We start from the raw sequence: 24535 nt of genomic DNA on the forward strand, positions 1-24535 counted from the left end.
CGGCCTCCGTGGAAGGGGACCTGCTTCTGATGTAAATATAAAGTATTTAAATATAAAGGACAACAATTTGTACAATTTAGTTGAAACATACTTGTGAAATCATCACTAGGATTATTTCATATTCAATTTCTGTCAATAGATCCCTTTCACCTAAATCTTACACACTGGACCTTTAATTATTTTAGAGACACGTGTTTATTAACTGTTTTTACAGTAGTCGTTCTCTGGAGCTTTTGAAAGTGAGAGTTTCAGGACGTTCACTTTGGCTTAACTCATCCTCCAGCAGAAAGGGGCAGTTCATCCATCCAGAGTCAGCAGCTTCCTCCTCTGTGCTTTCCCGATGCAGTCGAGGGCCTGTATCGCCCTCTGCAGGCAGCGCAGGCGCACTGCGGCCGTGTGCAGGACCAGGAGTCTGTCAGCCTGATGAGCCGGAGCTTTGTCCCAGTGGAGGACAGACGAGTCCTGGTTGGTGCTGATGGCTGGACGATGAGGGACATGATGATGCCTGTGTGCTTTTATTCTGTCTGTCTGACGGGAGGCTCCTGACGGGAGCCCGGGGCCACAGCGGTGAAAAAAGAAATAAGGACGAACTAAACAGTCCAGTAGAAACCTCTGTATTTGATTTCTGAAATGTAATCTTAACTTTACTCTTCTTTTTAAATATTTGGGTTACCTGCACCCAAATTTAAGGTGGCTGGACTCTGATGCTCTCACAGTGAGAACGCTCCTTATTTAAAAAAAAAAACAAGTTTCTCCTGAAAACGTGAAACCGGCGTTTTGGTGACATCACAAAGTCGATTCCAGCGACGAGTCCAGGAGGTCGTCCTGGTGGCTGTTGCTGTTGGAGTCGCTGTCGTAGCTCTGAGGGCTGGAGGACGTGGCCGCCTCCTTCAGGCGCATCAGCATGTTCATCTGTCGGAGGAAACACCGTCAGTCCGATAGAGCTTTACACCTTCACTGATATGAGGTCTGGATTATCTGATTAGAATCTTAATCCTCCAATACAAATATAAGCTGTTATTCTTTTGTTTCATTAGTTTCTAATCCTAAAAGTGAACTGAAGGAGTTTTTCTATCGTTCCCACAAGATGTTATGTCTAAACTATATATTTGTACAACAGATGTTCTTCTTCTTCGTGTGTTTTTATCGTTGCTCACCAGTGGGTCTGCGTCGCTGTCGCTCTGTGGGGGCTCCTTCCTCACTCCCTCCCTCGGGGCCGAGTAGCCATCGAACCCCACGTCCTCCGGGCGCAGCTGCAGCAGGGGGGGCCATTCCGCTGGAGTGGGCGTGGCTGACCACGGGTAGTTGTCAATCACCCAGGCGGCCGGGTCCTCCCACGCGGCCCTGCGGCCGTACAGCTACAGAGAGACGGAATGTGACAGTGAGAAATACTGCTCCTCCAAACCACCAGTATGACCACAGGGGGGTTTGTGTCGTGAGGCTTCAGTGACTGGCAGATTTCAAAAGGACCAGTCTGTCCATGTGAAAGAAACGAGGCTCGAGGGAAAAGTAAATATAAATCTCAATGTTAAATGTAATAAATAAAAAAAACATCAGTATCGACTGCACTCGCTTGAGGGGACATTTATATCGTGGGTTGCTTCTCGTTCCCCTTGAATCTTTTTAATGCTGAATGTCCTTTGAGGTTTGATTTCACTTAGTTGTGTCCTGTTGTTGGTCTGTTTGTCTGTTTGTCTGTTTGTCATCAGGATTACACAAAAAACTACTGAGCAGATTTCCACAAAAAAACCTTGTTGAGGGGACGAGACATGAGCCATTAAATAAAGAAATAAATTTGATTTGGATCCAGACAAAGGATCTAAACTTTCTTTAAAACTGTGTAACAGGACGTTTTGTTTATAATCATTTCAGCTTGATTGAGTTTAAGGAACTTTGGAGCTTTTTTCCATTTGTTTCAGAAACATATGAGTAACTTAAGATCATTATTGTAATATTTGCCCAAGTGAAAAACATGTTTAATCCATTTTTCTCCTCAGCTGATTAGAACCCAACTCCTCGTGTCACATCTCTCTCTGTGGATCCGCTCCACTCGCTCTCTGAGGTTTTCACTGTGGCTATTAGCTGCTGCCTAATTAAATCAGATGTTAATTACATGCAGATTAAGAGCACAAATTCAATCCATTTCACTTTGATGAACATAACCCCGATTCTCCGAGAGGGCAAATCTGACTTAACACAGACTGATCCTTTAAACGTGCCCTCGGGGCGTCGACTCAAGTCCCTCTATTCATAGCTTTAATGTGAAAATCAAGTGAAGCGGTTGTTTTGTTGTACTTGTGTGTGATTGTGTTACCTGCAGCCCCTCCCGCACCGCCTCCAGCATGTAGGGGATGATGGAGTAGTTCCACAGGTCAGTGAACCAAACCCTGGACCCCTCCACGTCCATGGGACAGGACAGGAAGAGACGAGGTCCTGAACGCCACAGAGCAGCGAGGTGAGACACCAGATGTTTCTCGGTGGATTTATCATCACAGCTGTGTAACGTGGACTTACCGATGGTGACGTCGGAGGAGCTGTGCGTCTCCAGGAAGCGGTTCAGGTGGTGCCAGACCCGGGGGATCCACTCGATGATCTTCACCAGCTCCATGTTCCGCGTCCGGCTGGCGATCTCCGTCTCGATGAGCTTCCTCCTCAGGTGGCGGCCGAGGAAGCCCTTCACCGGCTCCATGTGGTTGGCACACAGCACCCACCTGATCGGGAGATTGGGCAGGTGAATCAACCGGCGACACAAATCATAGAACCCTGGAGATCTTCCATCGTCCAGTGGGAGGAGAAGATCAGCAGCTGTTTACCTGAAGTTGTGGTGAAGCTGCAGGTTGGGGGCGGAGGACGTGGCCTGGCTCATGGTGCCGATGATGTACGGACTGAGAGGAGAGAGAAAACACAAATTAAAATCTTACCATACATCTCTGGACATGTGTTAAAGTATTGAGTGGGTCAATGTGTGTGTGTGTGTGTGTGTGTGTGTGTGTGTGTGTGTGTGTGTGTGTGTGAGCTGACCAGTGCTTGGAGTTGCAGTTGAAGAGGCCGTTGAAGATCTCCCCCAGCGAGCTGACGTGGTGCAGGTTGTCCAGAATGACCACCAGGGGGCTCTCCACCCCCGGTACACCGCTGCACTGCTCCGCCAAACCTGTCAGGTACTGACGTAGCTCCTACACAAAGAGAGAGGGGGGGGGGGGGGGGGGGGAGAGAGAGAGAGAGAGAGAGAGAGAGAGACATTTAAAACTAGAATGATAAACCTACATGAGCCAGAAGGTTCGTGCAACTGAAGTTAAATAATTCTGGTTCTACACTTATACATTATAAATGCAAATGATCATGCATTTATATATTTGTTCATTTATTTGTATTAAATATATTTTTTTTAACTAGCTGCACATTACTGAAGTCTCTGTGGTTTTCTCTCTCACATTAATCAACACATCAATTAACTTACAGCTCATTAACAGTTTAACATCCTTCAATTTAATAAACAGATATTAAGATGATTATTTTTGTATTTCAACCTTTTTTTGACAGCTGGAATCTAACCGTGAAAACTACAATTATGTGGCAAGCGCTCCAACCGTTTTTCCACCAGCTCGCTCCAGGTCGGACAGTTTTTCAAAGGCAGTTAAACTCTCAGATCTAAGAGCTCTAGTTTGACTCCTGCACACTGAACTCTGAACGTGTGCGTGTACCTTGCTGGACTTGTGGTCCACGTTGAAGGTGACGACGGCCCGAGGGGTCAGAGGTCGGCCCTCCAGCAGCAGGAGGTGTCGGGACAGCTGATTGGCCAGGTAGGTCTTCCCTGTGCCGCTGGGGCCCGACAGGATGACCCGTCTGTGCTCCCTCAGCAGGGACACGTAGCGCTGCAGCATCGGCTTCGGGATCAGAGTGTTGAACACCAGTGAGTCCACGTTCTTACTGGTCACACCTGCACACACACAGACACAGACACACACACAGACACACACACGTCAGGGGGTGTGTCTGATGACCAGGATGACCCTGATTCTCTCAGATTTAGAACGTCCCAGTACCTTTGAGCTGGATGCTGATGGTGTTGCTGTCCCCCACCAGGTAGCCACAGGGCAGCAGCTCGGGGGTGCGGGCGGCGCTGAGGCTGCTGGGCCGGTGGATCTCCCCGATGTTGTACCCCTCCACGCTGTCCGAGCTCAGGCCCAGCTGGCTCACCGGGTCCACGTGGGTGATGTACTCCTGTCAGACACACGGTTCTACATTCAGCAGCTTTTCAAGGGATTCGAATTCTGTATTTTTGCTTAGATACAATCGTCTTTTTATCGGGTTCTGTATCCCCGTCGACCTCCGTTTACCTTGAAGAGGCGGCGGACCACTCCGTCCAGGACGTCCCACTTGGTTTTACCGCTCACGCCGATGCACCCGATCAGAAAATGGCGACACCGACCCTCCTGCGATGAGAAAACAGTTACTAGCATTAACCCCTTGTGGACGAATGTCGCAAATTTGCCTCAAACCCCATTCTGGTCTTAATGCCGCCTAGGTGACGATTGTGCCTGATGGTGCAAATACTACACATACCAAGGAAGGTATTGGAAGCACTCTGCCGCCATCTAGTGGTCGGAGTGGAAAATACATACTAGCCCCTTGGGACTGTGCAGCAAAGTTATTTTGAGGTATTAAGCTGTATTTGATATAGTGTTATGATGGAACAGCAATGATTGTACAGAAAACATATGTTGTTATTCAATTTCAAGCAAAAGCAGCATCAATATGATAATCGACATAACAAAATTTGTTAAATTAAGGTTATGCCCCATTATGCCTAATGTCGCTAATTTGCCTTATACCTAAATTTATATCTATTGTATATTCTATATTGAAATTAACAATCTCCACTTAACTTAGCATCTGTATGACAGGCCAAAAACACCAATAATACTTTTGTTATATCATTGGAAATTAATTCAGGCAATAAGGGGATAGAAACTAAACAGATCCACAGATCCGAGCCAATAACCATCAGTCTCAGTTCTCACCTCTCCCCACTTGCTGTCCTCCTCCAGGTTGACCACGACCTTCACGTGTCTCCCCTCCTTCCTCATCCCTCCATCTCCGCCGGTGTCGTCCAGCAGCATGTCTGCCAGGAGCAAAGAACTTTTAGTGCTCAAACATTCAGGGGCTGACCCGACCAGTGTTACCAGTTCAGCGTGCTCTTACCCAGGCTGGTGGACTCGCTGGTGGTGAGGTTGAGGCTGTGCTGAGACAGGCCAGGTCCCGCGGCACTGTGGCTGTTGGTGTGAGCGGGAGGAGACGAGGAGACGGAGACCTGAGAGCCCGTCCTGCTGCCGTGGTTCTCCACCTTCAGACAGGCGTTCTCTGACTTCAGCTTCTCGATCTCCAGCTGCGCACAAAAAGACAAATTAAAGAAAACAGTGTAGATCCCCTCAATCCTCTTCCAAGCAGACGTATGGATCCTCCCTCAGACCTGCATGCGGTTCATGGCCTCCCGGAGCTGGTCCAGCTGGTGGGCGGAGCTGAGGGCTTCCAGGCGGATGTCCGTCAGCTTCATCTCCTTCTCTCGGAGTTCGCTCCTCAGCTGCATCACCATCTCCGCCTCGGAGTCCAGGCACTCGGACAACCTGCAGGACGCCACAGGTCAGTGACATGAAGCACTGAGTTCCTCCATCCGGACAGTTCAGAGCAGATCTATGGGACAGACTGAGAGGATGTGTACTCACAGGGAGTTGGAGTGTGTGCTCCGGAGCATGTGGCCGGCGGCCGAGGTTCCGTTGTGGGGAAGCTTCGGGGACGAGGGGAGAGACGAGTCGGTCATCTCCTCGATGTCCGAGTGAGACGAGGCCGACTTGGGAGACTTCTTCTTGCTGAACGCTTGTTTGAAGGAGCTCCGCAGCTGCTCAGAGGAAACAGGGAGAGGGAGAGAGAGAGAGAGAGAGAGAGAGAGAGAGAGAGAGAGAGAGAGAGAGAGAGAGAGAGAGAGAGAGAGAGAGAGAGAGAGAGAGAGAGAGAGAGAGGAGAGAGAGAGAGAGAGAGAGATGGTGAGCCGACATGAGACACACTCTAATACACGTGGCTGAGAGGAAGAGGAGGAGTGTGGACGGGGGGGGGGGGGGGGGGGGGAGGAAAACAGCTGGGAGAAAGTGCAAGTGAGGGAGAAAAGGGAGAAGAGGGAAATGTGGGCGGGGCCGTCTTATGACTCGAGCCACAGATCTCAACACAAACGATTCTGCTACAGCCTGGAGGTTAAAACTAAAAGGACTTGAGACTGAGAGGTTGCTGGTTCGAATCCCCGGGTGCAGCAATGTGACTGGATGTTAGTGTTTCGCAACTGATTTATTGTGTACTTCTAGGTTTTCTTATTTATTTAGTACATGAAACAAATCAACTGCTGTAAACAAAGTCAGTGAGAGTTAGATAATAGTAGTAATCCTGATGTACGAATGGTGTAAAAGCTTTGTGATGTCTGTTTTCATTCTTTAAACTGAAAACTCAAATATTATTTGCAGCACAATCACTACAGTTGAAATGTTTCAGATTTTTCTAAACTAACCCAGATAGACTATGATCTGTAAATATACAGAATATATGTTATTAAAGGTTTCTAGAACTGTAATAATGTCTTATAAACTGTAACGTTCTGTGTAATGCTTGGTGAAAACATGTAAAAATGACAATATTCAAACTACATAAGCATTTTGTTGGTAAAAAATTTGAGCAAGAGGTTGTGTTTAAAGGAGCAATCCACCGTTAATACTTTATATCTACAAAACTTCACTTCGTTATAGAGAAGTCACTTTAGTATTTTGAAAATTGGAATTAACAGAAAGTAGCCTCTCGTCCTTAATTGTGTGGGAGATGCAGCAAAGTCAGATATTATTCAATATTTCAAATGTTTGGATGTGGAACACCAAACACAAAGTGGTCCCACACATTAATACTAGTTGAATATTATAAGTATTTCCGGGTGGATTTTCCTTTCAAGAAGTGGCTCAAGTGACATAAGGGCAGATATCAGGGAGAGGAAGAGGAGGAAAAGGAGGAAGAGGAGGAAGAGGAGGAGGAGGAAGAGGAGGAAGAGGAAGAGGAGGAGGAGGAAGAGGCACTACGGTGGCAGCAGACGAGAAGAGGAAGAGGTTAGTAAACTAGAAGAAGGTTGCGGGGGTGAGGCAGCTCCTCTCCTGTCATCTGGACCGTTCTTACCTCGTAGACCTGCCACATGAAGCGAAGCAGAGGAAGACAGGGAGACAAAACAGCACATGTTCATATGGGTGTGGGGGTGTGTGGGGGGTGTGTGGGGGGGTGTTAATGTGTGGTGGAGGGACAGAGATTAAACCACAGGCCCCTACGACACCAGAGCTGGTTTCACTGGAGTCCCGCGGCAGCTGCAAACTAATTCTACATCACAACCACCATGACACGTCTTTCATGATCCATTAGGGACACACACCGCCCCTATGCACTGCACATCACAGTGTGTGAGGGGCACCTGCACCCAGGGGCCCTTTGTGGGGTCTCAGCTACACAACCACACACACACAAGGACACACACACGCCTAGGAGGCCTAAAGCAGGAAACTCTTTATCAGCTACAACATCCAGCAGCACCCGGATCAGAGGGATCCACCCCCGGCAGCTAACACCTCAGGCTACAGGACAGACGGAGGGGACACCTACGTCATCGTCTCTCACTTGTCCTCCGGTGCACAACAAGGTCTTTCAACGACAAAAAAAAAGGAAAAGTTCACGTGTTGGACGGTTGTGAGTGAAAGTGCAGAAGATGTTTTGGTTGTGTAATAAAAAGAAAGATGACATGAGGACTACACACTGATTCATTAACACTGATTTGGTGATTTGCAGGTTTAAAGATGACAAAACCAATTTAAATCCACTTTTCAACCAAAATGTTATTTGTATTTTTTTACCTGCAAATCACCAAATGAGTCTGAACTTGATAATCTATAAAAGTCCTAAGTGTATTCACCTTGTCTCCAGTGAAAGACGTCTGAAGGGACAGAAAACCCAAACATGAAAACACACAGAGACACAGAGACATCTTCACATCACATCTCACAGTTTGTCCTCGTCTCTCTTCGGACGTCTTACCCAGTTCTTCTTGTTCCTCTTCTTGTTCTTTGCGTCGGCGTCCATGTTGGAGCCCACACTGGAATGACTGGTGGCACTGGCGATGCTGCTGACGCTGTCGGACGAGTGCTGCCTCCTGATGCGCAGGTCGGGCTGCTGCTGCTGCTGCTGCTGCTGCTGCTGCTGATGATGATGATGATGATGAGGATGAGGATGAGGATGATGCTGATGAGGGCTTCCATTGCTGCTGCCTGAGGAGAGGAAACGTATGTGTTCGCTATGAATTAAGATGAACTACACCTTTAATTTGATATCAGACATCAACAGGTTTCTCTTTGACTACAGAAAAATGGGCAGAATGAAAGATAATAATGTCTGTTCTCAAGATTTTTACACAAAAGAGTGTAAGTGTCCTTTTCTATTTTTATTTTCATTCACTATATCAAAGTTGGCCGACATGAGAGCAAAAAAATCCACATTGCCCCCTAGTGGCTGCCTGCAGTATAGGTCATAAGCCCTTCCTACTCTGTGTTACCAAATTGAAAAGTAAAAAATGTCAAGGTCAACTTTATTTAGAGCATCTTCATTAACCAAAGTGCTTTACAAAGTATAAACTACAGCAAGTAAAGAGCAATACGTAATATATCAAATTACGAATGATACTAAAATACACATCAGATAACTTCAAGTGTTGTTGATGTTTCTGTTAAATTTGGTTTTTAAATCCTGGAGACACGTTTGACCTTCCCTGATCTGCTTTGTGTGTCTGTACCTGTCCTGTCCCGTCTCGGCGTGAGCTCCGGTGTGTTGATGACTCCGTTGATGGCCGCCTGGGCCACGGCGTTCTGCTTCTTCAGCAGCTCGATGGTCTTCCTCAGCTCGTTCAGCTCAGAGTCCTGCACAGAGACGAGGACACGAGGACACAAGGGTCACGAGGGTCAGGTCTCGAGTTTGATTAACGTTCACAGTCTGCTTATGAAACCTCGGGAGCTGTTCTCACCTTCTGCTCGGCGGTCAGGGTGAGACTCTTCAGCCGGATGGTCATGTTGCCCAGACTCTGTTCGAATGCTGCCACCAGGTGAGCCTGCACAGACACACCGGGTCAGGACACAACACAGAGCCAGAGAAGTCAAACTCTGGTTTCTACAGCACCAATTAACATTGTGAGGTCGATATTACAAAGGGAAGCCCAACGGCTTCAACAGAGAGCAAACTCTTAAAAATCAAAATTTCCAACTAGACCATAAACACACAAACATAGTGATAAAACACATACAGAGTTGTATTTATTACACAATAATCATCCAGATATCAAATAAACTGCATTTAGGCTCCGACAGTCGAACGCTCCAGAGAAACAAATCAACTCTCTGATCAGGAGCAAACACATGAAATTAGTTCAAACGCGTGTGTGTGTGTGTGTGTGTGTGTGTGTGTGTGTGTGTGTGTGTGTGTGTGTGTGTGTCTGTGTGTGTGTGCGAGCTACACGAGGTGCTGACTGAAGTGTGTTTCAACTCGTGACTTCCTGCAGTGGAACATGTTCTTAGCTTCCCGGCCTGCGGGGCCTGGAGGTGTGCGTTCAGGTAATTCATCATCTGTCTGCGGCTTGTAATCAAATATTTAAACAAAAGCCCCCCACCCCCCACCCCCAGCCCCACCCACTACCCCACCTATACCACATCCCATCCTCTGACCTCCCACCGTCACCGCCACTGTTCCCCGATGTGTGTTTGTCTGTCAACACTAACGCCGCCGCGCCTTCCCTGTTAAAACCTTCAGTCCACATCTGGAACCTCTGTAATCCGACACCTCAGCCTTCCTCCTCTCACGTCTCTAATCCTCGGTGAGACCGACTCGGGCGGCAGATTACAGGCGGAGCGAGGCGAGGCTCCAGACAGGGATCGTGTCTGGAGACGCCGGGGGGGGGGGGGTTTCTGATGGTTCTGCCAGATGTAAAAATTACACCTTCTGTGGGTGAAGGGCTCATTGAGAGATCTGCTCGGTGTCTGATGAGTATATCACTTGGTTTTAAGTGGTTTTGCTTGTTTGAGTTGTCGATGTGCAAAATGCCTTCTGACATATTCTACTGGCAATAACTCCCTAGATCTCTATCGGACATTTTCTAATATGGAAAATACTTTAAACACTGACAGAGGTCTGTTAGGAGAGGATCCCTCACATGTGACTCTATCTGAGGTATCTATGTTTTTCTGTTTATAGGGTTCATCGGTTGTTTCACTCTTGTTAAGATCCATGAGACAAACTGTGACTTGTGAATATGGACTTTACAAATAAAAACTTGAAAATTACATTTCAGGTCCAGACGAATATGACAACTTGAACCCTGGAAGGAGACAGTATCGGTGCAGTGTGAGTGGATTAGCTCAGGGGTGTGTGTTTGTTTGTGTGTGTTTGTGCGTGTTTGTGTTCCTGTTCACTTACGTTGGCACTCAGCTGTGTCGTCAGGGCGGAAACTTTTTCCTGGGAGGCATCCAGCTCCCGGCGCAGCTTACGGATCTAAAGACGTGAAAAAGAAAATCGGCACGACATCAAACAAGCATTGAGACAAAAGCAAAAATAAAAGCAGCCAAAACCACACACACACACACACACATACACACAGACACACAGACACAGACAGACACACACAATGACAAAAATAGCATAGTAACAAACGAGGGAGGCTCCCAGATTCGAGCTGCGATAGGTTCAGGGTGAGAGATGAAACACAGCAGACGCATGAAAGAGGAGGTTCAGGTGCACACAGGTGTTCAGACAGGAAGCACAGCCCCGTCACAGGGTCAGTCGCACAACAGTTACACATGAAACCAGACACAAGTGTCGACAACGTGCCACGTGTTCCATCAGGTCCGGCTTCTACACACAGAGAATCACAGGGGACAGAGGTGAGGACTCTTACCTCCGACTGGGACTTCTCCTCGTTCTGTAGAAACAAACCAGAGAGAGAGAGAGAGAGAGAGGATCATTAGTGATGTGTGACCCTGAACGTGAGGAGCAGGTGAAGCTGCTGCAGGTTCACATGTGACTCCTGCTTGATGTATTAGCTGTGAGGAGACGAGCTTTATAAACTGTGGAGGAGATCCACTGGTGTAACATGTCTGGAAAGCAGAGATCTCCTCCCGAAGGCATTTCGCCGAGTCTGCGAGTCCCCATTGTCCTCGCAGGGGACAATAGCAAGAAAATACACACAGGGGGAGAGAGAGAGAGAGAGAGAGACAGAGAGAGAGAGAGAGAGAGAGAGAGAGAGAGAGAGAGAGAGAGAGAGAGAGAGAGAGAGAGAGAGAGAGAGAGAGAGAGAGAGAGAGCATGCTAAACAAACGGTCGCACGAAGACAACACGCCCTGCTGCCGCGGATCAACACAGGAACATGCAACACCCGCATTTATATGTAAACATGTTGAAACGGACTCTGACAATAAGAACACAAATAGTTTCCCTCCGTCTGTTTGGAGAAGTTTGAACAGTTTTAACAGTGACTTTTAACACTGATTATTAAAAACAAGTCTTTTCATATCCATTTAATAACCAAAGAGGTTTTTCTTTTTTTTGCTGGACATCTGGGATTTTAAATAAGCTAATACAACATCAATATATTGTTAGATATAATACATTTTTGAATATCTTCACTCTGAACATCTGCATTGTCCAGTTTTTGTGTATTTTCTCTTGTGCTGTGACAGAAGCATCGAGGGCGGGACACGTGGTAATTAATGATTTTTCCTGTCGTGCGGTTCCACCCGACAACCGCCAATCAAAACAAGTTTCCACACGCGTGTGATGTATCCGAGCGTTTAAAAAAACAAACACATGTGTCCTCTGTACACACATGATCTACTACACACCCACACAGGGCTGCCAATCACGCACACACGACTGACTCCTACACAAACAGAGCAAACGCTCCTGAGAGATTTCAACATCACTTCCAGGATTTCAGGGGAAAACATTAAAATAATAAGATTGACATAAAGAAATATGAAAGGGGCGGCAGGAGATTTAGATTATTTGTCTCCCTCCTCTCACACTTAACTCAAAATGAAACAGACACAAATAAACGATCACAGCTGATGTTTTACAAAAGACAGAATCAGGTATTCCAGCCTCCAGCCCTCGCCCCCCCCCCCCCCCCCATGCCCCCCCCGCCCCTACCGTGAGCTGCCAGGACGTGATGGTGCCTGTCAGGGAGAGAGTCGCCATCATTTTGCCTCCACTCCCTTCACACCGCTCTGATTTGAAACCTCTCTGAGTCTGGGACTGGAGCAGGGATCCGGTGTCTGAGCTGTTTCTGTGTCTTCACCTGCACAGGTGAGTGACCCAGCCCTCCCACGTGCGCTCTGATTGGCTGCAGCTGCACACGTGGGAGCTGTGGCCACGCCCCTTTCCCCCTCACAAGGTGCTCGAGTCAGATCTCCGGATGGATTAGGGGGGTAAACGGGCGACGCAGCGTGTTTGATATCCCACAGGCTGCAGCAGACACAGGCTTCTCTGGTCTCTACACGGTCATTCTAGGAGTGTGTGACTGCTCGGCTGAGATGGGTTCAAATGATAATTATGACAACTATTCTTATGTGTGTTTAATATTTAAAAACTGCCTCCTTCCCGTCATTGAGAACAAGTCACCACACGATCTCCTCCACACGCTCCTACAACTGGGTTCAGGCTTTAATCACCTTCTACAATCCGGCCTCCAGCTGCTCTCTCACATTCCCCTCGAGGATTCTAACTCTTCTGGTGTTTTTCTATTTCCTGGTTGTAAATATCTCCTGTTCAGTGGTCTCTCTTAAAAAACAATGAAAATCTAAATAACAAAATGTATATCTGTATTTCTGAGGCTTATACCCATACAGATGTTTGAGTAAAAACAAACAAACACTTAAATCTGTTATTAACCTTAACAACAAACAGCTTATCTTCAGTCACACGGGGACATGAACCCATGATGTTCAGTGAAGATGCAGATCATAACAGAGCAGAACGAATGAATGTGGTTTTTTAAAAATGCTGTGAAGTGGATTTGACCTTAATGATAAATATCAGTTTGATGCATCAGCTGTGAAGAGACAGACAGGAAACAAGGGCAGAGAGAGAAACCGCTGGAATCGAACACTGAGCGCTGCGGGTTCTGTGGCACAGGGCCGTGACCGCCCCCCGGCCGATAGAGATCTCCATGAAGGGGATATTTAACGGTTGTGTGTCTGTCGTGGACAAACCATACAATGGAGACAAGGAGCAATCACAACAACAAGTTGAATGAAACGCTTTGAGTGAACTCACCGTGGAGTAGATGGAGGAGGTGCTGGAGACCAGGGAGAGAGAGGATCCATGAACTGAGGAGACAAACATCACGAGATCAGAAAAGTTCATCTGTAGAAACACCCCCCCCCCCCCCCCCTGAAACTACACCAACCTCCCACCTCCTCCTGAACAATGGCTGCCGCTCTGCGCTCATGAAAGATAAACTCTCTCCCACACGTTCCAGTCGGATTGTGGCGCAACGACCGGCAGCCTGAGAATTACACTCGGCTAATGACTCAGCCGCTAATCACACATCAGAGGCCGGGACACAACGGCAGCTCTGTGCCGGGGCCGGCGAGCAGATCAGAGCGGATCAGGGGCGTGAAGTCATCGACCGCACCGGGGGGGGGGGGGGGGGGGCGGCGGCACATTCATTCACCTCGAAAAGGAAACTCACTCTTTCATTTCACTGTGGCCCAGACGCCATCGAGCGCTGGGAGCCGACAGGAAAAAGAGGAATTCACTGGATGGTCACATGTGATCAGATCTGAAACAATCACTCCCTCAACTCACTGGAAATAATCTTATTGAGCAAAAGTGCAAAATATTCTGTGGTTCCTGCTTTTTTTAAGGGGTGGGGGGGGCAGGGGGTCCTCTATAACACGAGCCAGTAAAGTCAATTTGTTGGTTTTGGACAAAACAATTGAATCGATAATTAAAATAATCAATAAAATGATTCTTAAAGGGAGGGAGGGAATAAATAATAAACTCTCTGACCAATTTTCATTTGGATGAAAGGTCACGACCCAGATCCACGTAAAACAGATGGATCCAGGATTTTATTTTCACTTTATTAAACATAGTGAGACAGTTTCACGGAGGGTTGTGTCGTCAAAGCAGCTTCTCTAGTTATGATAATAAACAGATAATTATGAGACGTCGTTGTGTTTATAAAACACAGTTTGTGCTTCATGGATTCACTGAGTCGTTTTGTTGTTTAAGCTGATGTTGCTGCAATTGGGTTATTGTTGAATCATGTGATCTCTGCAGACTTCAGTTTTGCTGACTGTGCAGACAATGGGAACAAGACATTACAATTCTAATCACTGCTCCTTTTAGATGGAGTGTATCTTTCCTTCACTTTTAATTGTATAGATAAACCAGGAGCCACAGATTCTATAAGAGGGGACAGTGAGTCGGTGTAGCTCTCCATCAGGACAGGTCTGACAAAGTGTCGGGTGGACGATGTGACTTTTGTCCTGTCAATCTCACAACGGTCGAGTAACTCTACACTGCTACACAACACACACACACACACACACACACAGAGAGAGAAAGTCATGTTCGGAGGTTTCTTGTGTGTCATCACCTCTCTCACGCCTCTCAGTGTGAGTCTTGTAATTATCTCCTCGACTGAAAGGGAAGAGGTGTGGTGGGGGGGGGGGGGGGGGGGGGATATAACTGCTACTGTGGAGGGAGGTGGGGGGGGGGGGAGATAATGATAAGTCTGAGTCTGTTTCATTGTGCGTTTGCTGCCTGTGCATCTGTTTAAATGCTTCAAAAGTCGACAACACTCAGTTCTGTCTCTTCCAAAATTCAACACTTGGAAAAACATGAAATCATCAACTTCAATAAATGTCTGACTAGATTGAATCTCGATCATTTCTTGTTTCAAAACTGGAATAATAATAATAATAATTCAAAGATCTTGATAAAGAACCAAATCAGACATATTTAGGAGACTGATATCTGTGAGTGTGTAAATTGGAAATTGAATTTGAGTTAATATTTCAGTTATTAGTATTTGCTGGTTGTCAGAATATGAAAGTCGTTTTTTAAGCTCCTGTTTGAAACACTCGTCCTTTACAATATGAGGTGAAAGCAGGTTTTCATTCTGCAGATGTTTAGAATCATGTTCACATCTGTTCACTGACTGAGGGTCAAAGAAAAAGCAGATGATTCATGAGTCTGGATCCACAGCTGATTCCCCTCAGGCTCCTCCACAGAACCAGTGTCAGTGTCACTGGGTTTCGTTCACTCACACTGGTTTGTCTTCAGCTCTGCAGGAGAAAGACTAAACTGGATCCACTACCACTGTCCACAGTCACTGAGGAACTCCACTTTGACTTTTGGAGCTGACCAGAATCACAATCTGGTGGATTTAAAGATGGATTCAGGGGTGAAGCCTTTTTTTGAGTCATTATACATTAACACATTGAGCAAGAAACCAGAAACTACCATCAATGTTGAGCTGAGAAACGTAAGAGGGCCTCTTGTATAGGGTTTGTATTAATTTACCGTGGATATAACAACAATATATAATAAAATAAAGAGAAACATTGTGGACACTGTACGGCACATATCCCCTTTTTGTCTTTTGTAGTCGTACAAATCAAACGTTGTGTGTCTGTGACTCAGGGGAACGAGCAACTTCCTGCTGGTGGGAAAAGCACCGCTGGGTATTTTTTCCCAAATAAATGAGCTTATTGAAAAAGAAAAGAAAAGAAAAAGCCACAACCAAAGCTGATTATGGATTTCTAAAGGAATACGGAGGCTTTTCCTGCAGGAGCGGTGGTAATCCGTCTTAATGTTCTCTAAACAAATGGAATACTAATTCCTTTAGCGTGGGGATGTGGAATAAAGGAAGGGGAGGCTTCAGAGTCAGAGAGAGAGGGAGAGAGAGAGCGAGAGAGAGAGAGACCTCACGTCTTCAGAAAACATGGAAGAGTCACTGGATACCAGCTGTGGTTGTTGGTTCTCCTCTCACCTTCCTCGAAGCCGTCCCTGAAGGAGCCCGAGCGGCTCATGGTGCGAGTCTTCTCGTCCAGCGACATGCAGGAGTTCCTCAGCCTGTTGTCAGCGCAGGGGTCGAAGGTCGCGTCCTGATTGGTCAGGCTGTTGTTGCGCAGACCGGCGATGTTGTTCTGAGCTCCTGAGGTCGGGCTGGAGGCTGTGATGAAGGGAGACAGGAAATGATACTGAGGGTTAAATACGAGTGGAGAGTAGATTATGGATATGAGTCTATAAATGTGTGAAGAAAGACACATCACAAGTCTGGGGTACAATCTTGTTTGTTTTCAAGTCTAAAACCCAAATATATAAAATATTTAATGATATAAAGCAGATAAAAAAAAAAAAATGTGAAGCCAAAGGGTCTTAATCGCCCCCTGGTGGCGGGCTGCAGTATCAGTTATAAATCCTGCCTCCTCCATGTTAATACATGGACCAAAGTAAAGCTAAAGAACACACAATAAATATATAAAAAATCTGTCATTTTACACACTTCTTATCACATAGATTAACACACGGATGCTTGACAGTTAAGACTGACACCTGATTGGTCGAGTGCATGTATCCACAGGACCTTACTAACACAAGATGGCGTTGTTCATATTTGGGATATTCAAAATAAATTTCTGTTCAGTTGGAGAAGCAGGAGACCCGTCGGCCATCTTTATTTATAATAAAACTTTGGCCTTTTAGTTTGATATATGATAGAGTTATTAAATTAGATGTTTCCTGTCAGTTCACTGATAATATATAAAATTATGACAGACCTGAACGTCACGTTTTAAATTCAGTGGAGTGTCGGAATCGCTCTGACTTTAAAACCTGATTTATACTCTATGGAACTGAAAACAACAATCAGCTCGATGATCATGTATTTGATGATGTTTCCTTTTCATAAACTTGAGTTGACGTGAAACAGAAGAATTGAATCCTGGGTAAATGACTGTGTCGCGCTGGGGGAACATACCGAGCTGTGCGAAGTTGAAGCGCGTGCCGGAGGGGGAGGTGATGCTGGAGCCGGGGGAGAACGGGGAGTTACTGGCCGACTCCTGCAGCCCGCTGGTGGAGTGGGAGCGCAGCCAATCACGGGCCTCCTCGTGGCTCCGCAGCTGAGGCGTGGGGCCGTACCTGGGGGAGGGGTCAGAGAAGAGGTCAGCGTGGAGGCGGGGACACAAAACCAAACAGGTGCATTGTAAATTAACACAAATTGATTTGGAATTCGGATTATTATTTCTTTTTTTTGAATTTTCACAATGAGTGGGGTGATTCATTTTCTGTCAAGCAGCCGGATTAGTGCTGGAAACAGAAACAACAACAACAACAACAGCACAGACTGACTCTCAGCTGCGAGCGACAGAGACGGAGGGAAGGAGCACAGGAAGAAGCCAAAGAACATTTGACCCCCCCGACATCAGGAATCAGCGCAACACATTGACCACGTGACGTCTCCTCACAGAAGCACAACACAACAACGCAGCAACAAGGAAGCGTGAGACAAGAGCGAACGACAGATGCAGAAAAAAAGAAAAGAAGAAAGATAAACAGACGACAATTTGAACCAGTGAGCAAGAGCGCAAAACATGTTCCCGGCAGGAAGTGGAGTTTGTACCTGAGTCCCTTCTTAGGCAGAGTGTTTCTACCACAGTGAGTCCCGCTGTGGGAGAGAGACACTTCAGAGGAGGACACACCAGGAGGCAAGGACACATGTGGCTGCATCTGGCAAAGACTAACTAGTAATAACCTTCAACCTTCAAGAGTAGTTTTATTATCGACTCTAGTACATTTCAACGTATAGACTGCTAAATAAAACTTTATCTTGCAAAGGAAAAACTGTGAGAAAGATTATCTTTACAAAACTTTCAAATCAGAAGAATTAAAAATAGATCTGGAGCCGTACAGATGAAGAGAAATTACTAAACTAGAATTAATTAAAAACATGTGTATCTAATATTTTGATTTATTTTCCTGAAAATTGCTCAGAAATCAACAACACATTCCTTTATGTCGATATTTTTGCAGTGTTAAGCCCATAAATAAAAAAACATCCAGTTCTCATGCTACTGGGTAAATCTGCACACATGTACTCAACCAGGAGGGGGCAGTGTCTCACAGTCCAAACAGACGAGAGGGGAGCACCGACAACAACCTCACATTTGCACCGACTCACAAAACGTCCATTCACACAGAAGATAGAGTTCCTAGAAAACAACCACAAACTGCCACACAGAGCCAGAATACACACACGCACAAGCAAAGACACAACCACAGCTTCTCTGTGTGGGTCTGTGTGAGGCTTGTGTGTGGCAGCCGGTGGTGGTTTTGTGTAGGAACCTCCACAGGGAGCCCGACACGGCACACAGGTACATTTACCTGTCCTGCTTCCGAGGCAGCGTGTTTCGGCTGAATATGGGGCTAGCGGTGGGGGAGGAGAGGGGACTGATGGAGGCCAGGAGGGAAAACGCACAACAGACACACAAAGAGAGAGAGAAAGTTTTAGAGGAGAGAAATCAAGTGCGAGGGTTCTTCACCGATGAGGTTAATAAGAAAACCTGGCGAGGAGGGTGACGTCATAACCACCGGCTATTTAGTTTCCTCAGAGACATTCCTGTCCCGGTGCAGCGTCGACCTGTCAGGACGGAATCTGCTGCAATGACCACAATTACTGAAACGACAAGACTGAGGACGCCAGCGGATTGTGTGTCTGTGCCGGAGCGCAGACAGAGCGGCGAACAGGAAGCGACACCTCCCAGAGTCAGGGCTCTCACAACGAAAACAATGTCGGCACTGAGCAGAATGGACGGAGAATTTATAATATTAATATCAAAAAGTAAAGCAAAACTAAACTAAAGTAAGTAAAGTGGTTGAAATGAGCTTCAGAATAAAGCTTCTTTATGTAGATTGAGGATTTTCAAAGCTTCATATTGTGTTTGTTCTACTTCTGGATTATTAATACTGAATACATTCACTGTATCAACAGCATGTCAGGATTTTAACTGGTTGATTCAAACTTCATTTATAAACTACTGGGTAATTTAATCTGTAACAATTCACATGTCTTCAATTTAAAATCCTAACCTGCTACGTAACTAGAAGATTTAAAGGAAAATTATCCTATTTCTTAAAGAATAAATATTTATATTATATTTATAATGTGATAAACTGAACTCATAATCAGTCAAATGTACCTTTGCTCTTGTTGCTACAATCTTTTTATCTTAAACTTCGTGTTGCTCACATTTCTGAGGTAATGTGATGGTTTCACAACTCCATGACTCAGCTATTGACAGAGTTGACATTCAGTAAAAGTTCAGGATGTAGATTATAATAAAACACCCAAGTTACCTTCGGCTAAGGCAAATCTATACTTGTTCACTGAAGTTATATTTACAAAAACACCAAAGTTGTACTAGTTTGTAAACAACACGTGATAATCCGAGTTGTGGGACCTGGGCAGGAGCTGGTTTACCAACTATAAAGAAGACGTGACGCAGGAGAACAGATGAGGCCTGATTAGTGGAAAAGGAAACAGAAGAATGACAAAAGAACCATTTTGTGTCCTCACCTCTCAGACATGCCCGTCTTCACGCTGCCGGTGCGTCCCAGTGCGGACAGGGTGTCCTCCCTGTGGGTCCCGTGGCCGGCACCTCCTCCTCCCACGCTGCCCAGACTCATGTCGATGGACTCGCTGCTGGTGTGCATGCTGCTGACGGAGGGGTAGCCCATGCTGCCCGTCCCGCCGTGTCCCCCCAGCGTGCTCTCCCTGCTCGGGGCGGAGGAGCTGCTGAAGGTGGTGCCCCAGGTGAGGCTGTTGGAGGGGCCGGTGGAGGAGTAGACTGAGCCGGGGCTGGAGGCCTGTGGGCGGAGACGATGAGGTTATATATAAATATCCTTTTTTCCACCAGGTAAAAGTCTCATTGAGATTAACATCTGTTTGATAGGAGAGATGTGTACATGTACATCCTGCGATAACAATAAGGCTTTCTGCTACGCTAGAGCAAATTTCTTGATCTTTTAAAATCAGCTTAAATTCCAGCAGAGGGAGCAGCACATATAAAAGTACCTATGGAAAATTCTGTTCGAACTCTGTGTAGAATATTACGTGATTGAAGGTCACATGTATGTGCACATGTATGTATTCAAGTAAGGACAAATCAACACAAGCAGCCACTGGGAAAGTCTGCAGACACACACAGACGTAAAGTTTGCAGCATCACATAACTTTGTTGTTCTCAAAATCGATTTTGAAGCTGAAATGATAAATGGTCTGAGTTTATTTGGTGCTTTTCTTCTCTTGATGACGACTCAAAGCACTTTACATTCAAACACCTCATCTCTTAACAGAAAGAAGATTCTGCTCATCTTGATATTTGGAACTGTTGATCAAACCAAACAAGGAGCCTAAAGATTTCACTTTGGGTTCTGTGAAATTATAAATGTCATTTTTACTTCCTTCCATTTTCCCCCTCTCAAAAGAACCAGTGACTAATCACAAAAACATTGATTGACTCATCACTAATCCTTTTGTTTGAGGTTTAATTTGATAATTTTTCACTCTTTTAAAACTCATGCGTACACAGACAACAATGACCTCTGTGTCACTTTATGATTCACAACTCGTCCGATAAAACCTCGGGAATCATGTGAGAACTTGACGGAGAGTTCGTGACTGAGCCTGCTCGCCCTCCGACTTCCTCTCTACTCTGTCCACACTTTCCTCCCCTGAACTAAACTAACCAGTGCATTAGGATGAGTCAGGTAAGAAGAGAAGCATCCCCGTGTCCCCGCTAACGCTCGACAAACATCCTGAACACACACAAACTGTTCTGACTCATCCCTGAGCTCAGAGGCGTCTTTTTAAAATCCTCAAACCAAACATCACCTGACGGTTTTACAGCTGATCACAGACTGAAGATGTGACGAGTGGAAACACAGCGGCTCTAAAGATCACTGGTCTATTATAATAAATGATGAGGTGATGACTTCAGTAATTACGGCTCCTCCTTTTAATATGTGTTTACATTTCCCAGTCTGAACCACTAATGTTAACATCACGGTGAAATTAAATAACCAAAGTCAGCAGGGTTCATCCTCTGGGGACCACAAAGTGTCCGACACTGTTAAAAATAGCTAAAACGTGACCCTAAAATAAACTCCTCCCTCTTTTCGTGGTAAGTTATGTAGTGATGGGTCACTGGAGAATGTGGGAAGCTAAAAATAACAGGGTCCGAAAATAAATGAGCTTCTGCTCCAGGGAGGCAAACGTATAAATAAAGTTTAATGCAACTTCAGCGATTTGAGAATGAAGGTCGAATCAAAGATTTGTGAATCTACAAGAAAGAGAACAACCTTTATTCTTTGTGTTTCCTGTTTCCTCGGCCAATAACAGATCAATGTTCGATCTAAACATCATGTTCTAAGATGTTCACTGTTCTTTGCCTCCTCCATGTTAGTTTGGCCCAAAAGTCAACTTGAATCCCCAAGTACAGTATGAAGTGAGCACTCCCAGTTCCCGCTCACCTGCTCGCTGCCCAGCGTCCCAGTCCCCGATCCCAGTGCCCTGCCTCCGAACAGGGGGCTGCTGGTCTCGCTGTCTGCTCCGCCCAGGCCTCCGTCAGGTGACTCCAGCACCGTGGTCACGTGGTTCATGGTGGCGTGGGGGTTGGAGATAACGGTGGCGTTCTTCATGTTCTCGGCCGTGGTGACCGGAGCCTGTTTACCGGGCTTCACACCAAACAACCTGTAGAAAATGAGAGAAGAGCAGGTTTAAAGATGGTCATCTCCCATTAGTGACCAGTAGGACTAATTAACAATGTCACAAAAGTCAATTAAATTAATTTTTATCATTAAACCAGAAGAAGATCTAAAGCTGAACATTCTGACTCTGTGACCTTCAAGGAGAACGTGTGATTTCAGGGTTATAGCTCGTTAGCTTCTGTTTTTTAATTTTCTACTTGAAGATGCTTGAAGCTATTTAAGAGTTAGTTTGAATTTAATAAAGAAAGATCTGGGGGGGGGGGGGGGGGGGACCATTAGGATTCATCCTCCAGGGATGATGAAATTAAATATTCATGGTTGTTCTGCATCAAAGAACTGGAAGAATTAAACGTTTATTTTACTCGATGTGGAAAAAGAGAGATGTAGAAAAGGTAGAGTCTCACACACACACACACACACACACACACACACACACACGCACGCACACAAACACACAACTCTCTCTTGGCTCTCTGCTAATCCTGACTCAAAGTGAAATGACAGGCTGTGATGACTGTGGTGGGCGATAATGGCAGCACAAGGCCTCTTTGAAGAGTTATCACTCCCTCACATTAATGAGGGCGCTGAGGTAAGACCCAGCTCCCGTTACACCCCCCCCCCCCCCCACACACCGCTAACGCTCAGGCTTGGCAGCTGATCAGCTCAGCTCAAGGCCCTGCATTCACAATGGCCCCATTTAACCTCACAGAGTGTGTGTGTGTGTGTGTGTGTGTGTGTGTAACAAGCCCACACGTGTGATCCTTACTCATCGCTACTTATTATTTACAGTGACTGCGTGATTACTGTGTTTTAAAACCTTCCTCTGTGTGTGTGTGTGTGTGTGTGTGTGTGTGTGTGTGTGTGTGTGTGTGTTGCATGTGGGTAGAGTCAAGCCCGTACAGGAGAGCCCCCCACTTAGTGTGGCTCATCAGTTGGTCGTCACTGTGTCTGCAGGCTTACTGACGGCATCAACAATGTTCTGTAAGAGTGCGTGTTGGTTTTGTGTGTGTGTGTGTGTGTGTGTTTGTTTTCTGTGTGTGTGTGTGTGCGTGCCCACCTGCGAAGTGTGGGTGAGGAGACCTGCTGCCTCCCAGTCAGAGGAACAGTCGCTGCCCCCCCACCCTGCATCACGACCCCGCCCCTCAGGCTGTCGATGTCCGAGACTCCCTTCTCCCGATCCGTCTGATTGGCCAGGAGCCCCCCCGAGCCGTTGGCCTTGGCGAGGCTGACGTGGTTTTTGCCGTGTGAGGTGACGGAGAGCACGGCGGCCTCGATGCTGCTGGTGGACGAGCGGTTCCCGTGGCGGGCGGCGGCCCCCGAGCGGCTGGGCCTCGGCAGGCTGCGGTACTGCAGCGTGGAGCGGGCGCTCATGGACAGGAAGCCGTCATCGTGGTGACCCGGGGCCCCCCCGCCCTCCTGCCCGCTGGCCTTCAGGCCTCCTGCCAGTGAGCGCGCCCCAGATTTGGGCATCTTCCCCAGGGTGGCCGAACCACTGGTGATGGTGGCACCGCTGGCCGTGACCATGGTCACCATCCCGTGGCCCTGCTTCTTGAAGCCGAAGGTGCTGGTGGGGGTGCGTGAGGTGTGCGTGTGTGTCTGTGAGTGTGGGTCTGAGACGGTGTGCGTGAGGACGCTGGTTGTGGACGCGCGGCTGCTGGAGATGGAATGTTTCTTGGCCTCGTCGCCGCTGCTGCGTCCGGCGTCCGAGGGCGAGCGGTGGAGGCCGTTCGCCCGAGGGGACACGCGTCCTTTCTCTGACACCTTGACGTCATCCGTCTTCCCTGGAGGACACAGACGGAGACATCAGGACAGTGTGTGGGACTGTTTCACACTCAGATCACAAGGAGCATTGTCTGGATTAAAGTAAAGCCTCATCAAAGATCCAGACCTTCAAAAGCTTTTATTCACATTTAAGCCTTAATGTTTCTAATATATTATATTTAGTTAATTCAGGTTGTTTTAAAATAAGCTTGACTCAAGTCTAGGTAAGTATCTTTCTTATTCTTTAAGAAGTTTTAAGACTTTAAGTTAATAATAATAAATAACAAATTCTCAAAGACACTTTACATAGGTTGACAAACAGAGGAAGCAAGTAAAAGCAAATAGCTAAAAATATAAAATACACATAATCCCACATTACGATATCAAAATTTTAAAAAGTTGCAATAGTATGCCTAATATTTTTAGCAGTGTTGAGAGCTCCATCAACAAATTCAGTTGGATACATTGCTGGAAGTTGATTTAAGAAAGTAACAAAGAATAATGAGCATAAAACAAAACTGTATCATTAACAGTAAAGAAAAGACGTGTGTCACCTGAGCTGTGGCCCTTGAGCCCGACGGGGCCCGATGAGCCCGCGCTGCTGGAGCTCTTAGTCCGAGGGGACGTCACCCCGACCTGAGTGCTCATGCCTCTCCTCCAGGAGCCCGTGTGGGACACTGAGGGCGTCTTCCTCCCCGAGCCGCCCTTGTCCGACTCGTCTGAAATGTCGGAGGGGTTCCTGCGGCTCCACTTGGAGCCCGGCTCCATCCTGACCCCGCTGTCTGACCCCCCCCCCGTCTGGCCTCTTCACCTCGTCCCCCGACCAGGCCTGGTGCAGCGCGGTGGAGGCCGAGTGCTTCTCTGCATCCGTCACAGGCTGGGAACACAC

The 24535-nt window shown here is 46.7% G+C and overlaps 1 protein-coding gene across 1 annotated transcript in view; it reads right to left on the reverse strand.

Annotated features, from left to right (window-relative positions):
* Positions 1–415: 415 nt before the first annotated feature.
* Positions 416–24535, reverse strand: part of nav2a (neuron navigator 2a) — a 55343-nt gene continuing 31223 nt past the window's right edge. The window contains 28 exon segments of the mRNA XM_053440320.1: positions 416–912; positions 1158–1358; positions 2315–2433; positions 2515–2711; positions 2814–2885; positions 3022–3173; positions 3702–3937; positions 4044–4221; positions 4338–4433; positions 5022–5122; positions 5203–5386; positions 5471–5624; positions 5724–5896; positions 8107–8336; positions 8858–8981; positions 9086–9169; positions 10528–10602; positions 11006–11029; positions 13381–13433; positions 16109–16291; positions 17099–17259; positions 17741–17785; positions 18502–18567; positions 19694–19983; positions 21649–21868; positions 22943–23666; positions 24201–24438; positions 24440–24523. Of these exon segments, the coding sequence (XP_053296295.1) occupies positions 787–912; positions 1158–1358; positions 2315–2433; positions 2515–2711; positions 2814–2885; positions 3022–3173; positions 3702–3937; positions 4044–4221; positions 4338–4433; positions 5022–5122; positions 5203–5386; positions 5471–5624; positions 5724–5896; positions 8107–8336; positions 8858–8981; positions 9086–9169; positions 10528–10602; positions 11006–11029; positions 13381–13433; positions 16109–16291; positions 17099–17259; positions 17741–17785; positions 18502–18567; positions 19694–19983; positions 21649–21868; positions 22943–23666; positions 24201–24438; positions 24440–24523 (4590 nt within the window). The 3' untranslated portion in view covers positions 416–786.

This window comes from Pleuronectes platessa, chromosome 1 (assembly GCF_947347685.1).
Source record: "Pleuronectes platessa chromosome 1, fPlePla1.1, whole genome shotgun sequence".
In the NCBI taxonomy this organism is placed as follows: domain Eukaryota; kingdom Metazoa; phylum Chordata; class Actinopteri; order Pleuronectiformes; family Pleuronectidae; genus Pleuronectes; species Pleuronectes platessa.